Genomic DNA, 7,744 nt, shown 5'->3' on the forward strand with positions numbered 1-7,744 from the left:
ATCGAGCTGAACGTGTGCAGAACTCGGAGGTGCCGTGCGTTCGGTACTTGATCGTCGGATCATGAAGACGTACGACTACATCAACCGCGTTGTGCTAACGCTTCCGCTTTCGGTCTACGAGGGTACGTAGACAACACTCTCCCCTCTCGTTGCTATGCATCATCATGATCTTGCGTGTGCGTAGGATTTTTTTTGAAATTACTACGTTCCCCAACATATGCCACATATTCAAAATTATTAATTCAATATAAGATAAAATGACAGTATTACAATACAGCAATAATCGAACAATAATTATTGAAATCACCGAAGCAAACTAAATAATTCAATAAAAAACTTGTCCTGAATACAAATCACACATGAATGAAATGAAATGAATGCAAAAATGGAATGTGTTACCGCCCAACCCTTTGCCAATGGTGCTCAATGAGATCCTCCTGAAGTTGAAAGTGGGTGTTTGCATCTTCAATCTTCCGGTAGGTTTGAAGAAATACTCTAATGCGGTTAGAGTCTCTAGCTGGTTTGACACGGCTACCCACATTGTCGTAGAAGAACTCCAAGTTCATGCCTCTCTCTCATCTTCGAGAATCATATTGTGAAGAATCACACAACATGTCATTATGTTTTTCAGGGATTGCTTGTCCCAAAAACGAGCAGGACCATGAACAATGGCAAACCTAGATTGCAAAATCCTGAATGCTCTTTCTATATCTTTTCGGGCTGCCTCTTGCAAATTCACATTGTTTCTTAATTTTGGGCTCTTTGATACTCTTGACAAATGTGCACAAAGAAGGATAGATACCATCTGCAAGATAGTACTCCTTTGTGTATTCATACCCATTTATAGTGTAGTTGCAAGCAGGAGCATCAACACTAGCAAGCCTAGCAAACAAATGACACCATTGCAACACATTGATATCATTGAGAGTACCCGGCATATCAAAAAAACAATGCCAAATCTATAAATCCTCGGATGCTACGACCTAGCACAATTGTTGCATCATGAGACTTGCCACAATACTTTTCATGCCATGCCTTTGGGCAGTTTTTGCAAGTCTAATGCATACAATCAATGCTTTCTAGCACGCCAGGCCAACCTCTTCTCTCACTTGATGCCATCAAATTTTTTGTGTCTTCCTCATTGGGTGCCCGAAGATATTCAGGACGAAAGACATGGATGATCACTTTGGCAAACCTATGCACTGACTCAATTGTAGTATCTTCACCAATGCGAAGGTACTCATCGACATAGTCAGCCGGAATGACGTATGCAATTACCCGCATAGCTGCCGAGATTTTTTGATATGCACTAAATCCCTTCAAGCCCGCGACATTTCTTCTTTGAGTATAATACCGACAATTGGCCTCGCAAGCTTCACTATTTTTACAAAGAGGGATCAGCGCATTCGGTACCTTCTCCAGAAGAGGTGCGGCGGATATGTTGGTTTTTCCACGAAGTAGTCTTGCATCAACATCTCGTTCTTGAGATGGCGATTGCGAGGAATGCAAAGACGGCCGACGTCGATCCTCGCCGTCTCTTTCGGTTCTCATCGTCATGCTCCTTCACGGCGAGGGCCATCACCAACATCTGCTGCTGATGGTTCTCAAGCAGTGTCTCAACATTTGAGTCGTATGAATCAGACGAATCCTCGAGCAAAAACCTCTCGTGAGGGCTCAATTCCATCAAAAATCACAAATACGAACGCCGCATGAACCAACTATGCATATCTCATCCGAACGCACAAGCACAAGTACTCACCGGCGGCTCGGGGCGGTGGTCTGCAGTGGTCGATCCCGGGGCGGCGACGACGACTCGTGGCGGCTCGGCTCGCGGATCCCGGGAGCCGGTGAAGCGGGTAGGTGGAACCGGGTGAGGGGCGCCCCGGCGGCGTGATTCCGTCCGCAGTTATGGCCGGAATCGCCGGCGGCGAATGGGCGGAACTGATAGCGGGCGGCTGCGGAAGGGGGTGGGCAACGCACGCGGGCTGAAATGTCCCTTCCACGAAGCACTTTTCTGAGATACATGGCACCTTCGGGTCGAGGGGGAAATCTGTGTTTTCGCGGGTTGGAGGTGGGATTTTACCGTGCCCCTCAATTTTTTTTACGGGTCCGATACGTTTACAATGTCTGATCGGGCGGCTTTTTTCGCGCAAACATGTATTTTAGCGGTTATTTTCCTGGTCTGGGCATTATACGGGGTCTGCTAGAGATGCTCTTACACCCGGTCAGCCTTGTACCCTTCCGTATGGTGCGTGATTCTCTCGACTCCGATTCAAGGGTCAAGTCATCTCCTCCTGTTCCATGCCATGAGCTTCATCGCAAATGAGCGACCGGGCACGAGGCTGACCAGCCTGTCGTCGCCTCGGATTTGGTAACGTATCGCGAGACAAAGGGAATTGTATGCGATGACAAATAGTTCAGTCAATAAAAATCTTCGTTGGTATGCGAGAACATTTATGGTTGTCTATATCTCGCTAATAATATTGACCGGGAGGTGTTTCAGACATGTCCGAATAGGTTCACACACTTAACGACAAGCGGTATTTAAGAGAACTAGGAGGTATGGAGAATGAAAGAAGAGCTTCTCAAAGTGTTTCAGATGTTCGAAAGCGTCTCGAAAGATGACGCAAACTTCTGGCGAGATGTTGTTTGGCGAATTCACTCTCTCGCGTCCAATTGGCATTACGGTTTTTGGAGGAGGGGCGGTACATGTGGTGCACCAGGGGCACAGTTGGCACCATTTTCCCTTTTAGTCTCAACTTTTTCTTCTTTTATTTTTTGTGATTTTGAAATTTTGATTTCCTAAAAATTGAAAGTTTGGAACTCTAAAAGTCAAAAAATATAAAAGCTCAAGCTTCAAAAGGTTGAAACTTGAATTCAAAATTCCTAAAATTGAAATTTCAGAAGTTTCAAATTCCAAAAGCCGACACACAAATATCTGAAAATCCGTACAACAAATTCCAAAAGTTCCAAAAAAGGAAACTTACTAAAATGACACGTTCTTGTTTTTAGCAGATGTACTCCTCCGTTCCAAAATACTTATCATGGTTTAGTTCAAAGTAAAAAAAAAAAACATACCAGTGCGGCCACTGAGTTAACCATGTCTTTTCGTGGTATTTCATAGGGTATGCGGAGTCGAGAAAAGAAGGTGCTCTGTACGCAAGAAATAACTCTAAAGTTCCCACTACTAATTACGATGAAACACTAAACATGGGTTTCAGACAAATAAACAACTTCTCAATCCAAATCCACCAACGAACTCATACACTTAAACTCACATTTGTCCTTTCTGTGAAAAAGGAAATTGCTTCTGGATCTAAGGCTCCAAGGAGCCCGATTTTTGGAAATTTCAAAAGATTTTTTTTTAAAGAAAAAAAACTTTGAAGTTTCAAATTGTGAAAACAAATAAACATATACGTAGGGGTGCACACTACATGTATGTGAAGTTTCATGATGAAAAATCATGTATATCTAGCCAGCACACCATTCACTATGTTAGTTCATGATTTCTTTTTGTAGCTCACATCGTAACTTATCTCATCATGAAAACTTACAGACATGTCATCGTAACTTATCTCATCATGAAAACTTACAGACATGTAATATACATCCATATCTATGTGTATATTTTGTTTCAGATTTTTCGGAAACTTCAAAATGTAATGATTTTATATATTCAGCACCCACCCGAGCATGTGCTCGCGGAAGAGAAAACCCATCCCATCTGTGACACAGACAAAGGCACCTCAAACAAACAGGAACGATGATGAAAAATGCACTCGAGACCATCATCAAGCTAGAAGCATTTAGAGCTAGTTTGGTTTGTGTCCACGGCTTGATGCCTGGGGAAAAATGCTAGAAGGTCTGCACCACGATCTGGTACCTACTACTCCTATGTAGGTAAAAATCCTGCTACACTGAGACCGAGAGTGCGACGACTCTACATGCAACCAGCACGAAACTGCATTAGCCGAGTCTCCAGCAATCATCGAAGAAATTGCTTCTCTAACATCTCTAACAAACTGCAATAAGAAACAAACATATTTGACATGTCAGCATTTATATGGATAGATCCGAACTGTATACAAGAGCATTTTATTTAGTATACTTCAGAACTGCTGATCAAGTCTAAGGGGGCTGACTGACGGAAAGACAAACAGAACCCTTGCGAAGAGGAGAGGATTTAAGACAACGAGGAAAACTATCCTGACAGTATCTAAGAGTACATCTCTGATATCGATCGATTAGTTTGGGCATTTGGCAACACAGAAGTCCCAGAATTCATGAATAAACTGCAGCTCCCCGTGTATTTTCATAGCTAGCATAAAGGGCAACCTGGTGCATGTAGCTCCCGCTTGCGCAGGGTCCAGGGAAGGGTCCGACCACTTTGGGTCTATAGTACGCAGCCTTTCCCTACATTTCTGTAAGAGGCTGTTTCCAGGACTTGAACCCATGACCTCATGGTCACAAGGCAGCAGCTTTACCACTGCGCCAAGGCTCCCCTTCATTTTCATAGCTAGCATAAGTAACAAAATAAGGTTGCCATGCTCGAAATCTCAAACCAATAGGGAAATGGGAGAAACAGCAGTGCGTTTCATGAAAAGATCTAACTACAGTGCTGGAAAAACAGTTATGTTTGGTCATAACTCATAAGAAAGCGGGTTTGTATTTTTTTTATCCGCAAACTGAGCTTGGCCGATTATCAAATCGTTGCTTAGGCAAAAGATAAAGAAATATTGGATTCAAGTATTCGACCTAGGCAACAATGTACCTGCCCTCCGATGGAACATTGTATTGGAAGCACACATCTTCACTTCTGTTCATCCTCAGAGTCATCGGAAGTTTCATCGCTCTCATAGTCTGGGCTTGCTCTAAAAATGTAGACCTGCATCATTTACATAACTAATGAGGTTGCACAATATGACACTTGGCAGTGAGATAAAACGACCTCCTCACGATTAGGCCTTAAAAGAATCCCTTCCATCTAAGTAGATATATCTGAGCAATAACATCATTACCTGCAAACTGTGTGCAGAATTAATTGGCAGTCCAAACAAGCCTAGTTTCTCATATATGAATAAGTAGATACAGCTCATTGGTCTCAATTTCAGATATGGCAGATAACACACTTTATAATTTAAACCTAAGACATACGGAAAACATTGAAGTTTGATACTACGCAATGACTCTAGTGCGCAGTCTAGTTATTATGTAGACTTAACAGATTTTTCTCATGTATATAAACTTAAAGACCATTGTTTCGACAGATGAACGACGTTAACGAGTATGAGACCACCAAGCAACTTTCAGGAATGTTCAAGAATCACAAGGCCGCATTTAAAACACAAGGAATTCCACAGAAATTTCGCATGAAAATCAGTAATATATGCAATCGTACTGAATGTGGAGTTCCTAAAAGTAAAAGCAGAGCGTTTTTTACCCATGGAGCCGAGGGCATGCTAAATCTCACCTTGAACTTTGCGCTCTCTATCAGCTGGAAAACCAAGCAATCGCCATTTTCAAGGTCATAGTCGACGGCAAACTCTCTCCACCCCTTGCTGAGGTAGCAGTGTCTACCCTGTCTGCTGGCATTGTACATCATGTGGGACTCGTCATCCGCCTCATCCACCACAATGATTGGCTCATCATGCGCCGGGAGGTACTCGGTGAAGTGCTTCGGGATTGTCTGTCATAACACGGTGCATATAACCCACCAAATGAAGATCCATCCGATCCAAGAACCACATTTGCCTCACATTCAGTGCAAGTTTTCTTGCTACAATACCATAAATTTTGCCCTGCTGGCGCAGGCGTGGGTGATGGGCTTGACGAAGGCGGGCCAGCGGATGCGGTGAATCTGGCGCTGGAGCTCCTCGGCCTTGGCGGCGGCGGCGGCCCTCTCCTCGTCGGTCGGCCCTTTCCAAATTTCATCGGCGTACAGTCCCTGGTAGTCGCGCTGCTGCGCGCCGTCGAGGTAGTTGGGCTGCTCCGGGAGGCTGGCGACGCGGCCGGACCGCCGGAGCTCGCCGGGGGGCGGGGCCTGCGGCTTCTGCGACACGGAAGCAGCGGACCAGTCATACATACGGGAGAAAAAGGGGATGGAAGATCGACCGGAGGCAAGGAAGAAGAAGGGAGAGGATCTGACGGACCGGCCTGGGGTTGGGGTTGGGCTTGGGCCTGGCGGCGGCCTCGCGGACGGCGGCGGAGAGGTGGTGCAGGCGGAGCTCCTCCACCTTCCGGCGGTTCTCCTCGATCTGCCTCCGGCGCTGCTCCTCGTACGAGTTCGATTCCGCCATTTCCCCTTCCTGATTCTGCTAATCTGCTTCCTCCCCTTCTTTCTTCTTCTTTGGTGTTTTCCTGCTCTTGCTCTGTTTGGGTGGAGAACTGGATTCAGGAGGAAGGGAATGGGGAAAAGTGATGTGGCCCTAGATTCATCTCCTTTCTTCTTAAACGGTCTGCAACCAGGGCCGGGGCGATAAAATTCGAGGCCCTGTGCCAAACTCTAATGAGACCTATTTTTCTAAAAAAATCAAACTATAATAAAATTATCTACAACACCTCTACGATATTGAATTAAATCCGCTAATTTCTTCTCATGTCTCGTAACTAGATTCGGGCTATAATTTGGATCTTGAAACACAACTGTTACCCTGGCTGCGGTAAGGCCGCCGATGGAGCTCCGCGTGCGCCGTCTTCTCTGGGTGCGGCGGCCCTCCACACCGTGCAGGAGGAGGCAAAGCGGCTCCTCCGCGAGCGCCAGACAGCCGCCACACAAATCTGTCCCAGCCCTCTAACGCCCTTTCGCCGTTGGTGGGACAACAACAACGATGGTGATGACAACATGAATGGCGAGGGTCGTGCGGCAGGATAGGGCGGCCACACGTACAAGGTGGTCGTACGGTGTAGGTTTTAGTTAGTTTTTGCTTAAACAGTCGGAATATCGACTGTTTTATGTAAATTATGTTCAAGCTTTAATGAAGTCCGTCGTGTTTGCATGAATTTCGTCCGGTATAGTTGAACCATATTTGAAATGTATGCGGGTAGTCTTGGATGGCTGGCTCCCGCATCCATGTCGGCGAACTGATCCCCGTGTCCGCGGACGAATGTGGGAGGAAATTTGCGGGTTAACGTTGGAGATGCGCTTAGGCCTCCTTCGGTTCATAGGATAGGATTATCATAGAAATAGAATTTTTTTAGAAAATGAGATGACATGTATCTCAAACTCTATGAGTAGAAATGGAATCAGAGATATCATTTGGTTCACATCATATGAATTCTTTCATTGAGTCTAGACTCATGCTTATTTTTCCTTTGAAATGTGATGGATTGGAACCAATCCTATGTACAAATAGAACTCCATTCCTATGAACCAAAGAGCTCTAATTTTTTTCCCTTAAGAATCCTATCAAACCAAAGAAGGCCTTATTTAGAATGGGGAATGGGGAAACACCTTGTGTGTGTGTGTGTGTGTGTGTGTGTGTGTGTGGTATAGGCCTATGAACCAACTAGTCACCTTCTTCTTCTGCTTCTTCTCCTTCTGCTTCTTCTCCTTCTCCTTCTCCTTCTCCTCCTTCTCCTTCTCCTTCTCCTTCTCCTTCTCCTCCTTCTTCTTCTGCTTCTCCTTCTGCTTCTCCTTCTCCTTCTCCTTCTCCTTCTCCTCCTTATCCTTCTTCTTCTCCTTCTCCTTCTTCTCCTTCTCCTTCTCCTCCTTCTCCTTCTCCTTCTTCTTCTTCTTCTCCTTCTT

General features: G+C 45.2%; 1 protein-coding gene across 1 annotated transcript; it reads right to left on the reverse strand.

Annotated features, from left to right (window-relative positions):
* Positions 1-3,594: 3,594 nt before the first annotated feature.
* On the reverse strand, positions 3,595-6,428 carry LOC119312687 (B3 domain-containing protein Os06g0194400-like). The gene is made up of 5 exons (XM_037588436.1): positions 6,150-6,428; positions 5,786-6,049; positions 5,471-5,686; positions 4,772-4,885; positions 3,595-4,022 (listed from the first exon to the last, which is right to left on the reverse strand). The coding sequence occupies exons 1-4, from the start codon at positions 6,294-6,296 to the stop codon at positions 4,811-4,813; spliced, it is 702 nt and encodes a 233-aa protein (XP_037444333.1). The 5' UTR covers positions 6,297-6,428; the 3' UTR covers positions 3,595-4,022; positions 4,772-4,810.
* Between the last annotated feature and the right edge of the window lie 1,316 nt (positions 6,429-7,744).

Source organism: Triticum dicoccoides, chromosome 5B (genome assembly GCF_002162155.2).
Source record: "Triticum dicoccoides isolate Atlit2015 ecotype Zavitan chromosome 5B, WEW_v2.0, whole genome shotgun sequence".
Classification (NCBI taxonomy): Eukaryota; Viridiplantae; Streptophyta; class Magnoliopsida; order Poales; family Poaceae; genus Triticum; species Triticum dicoccoides.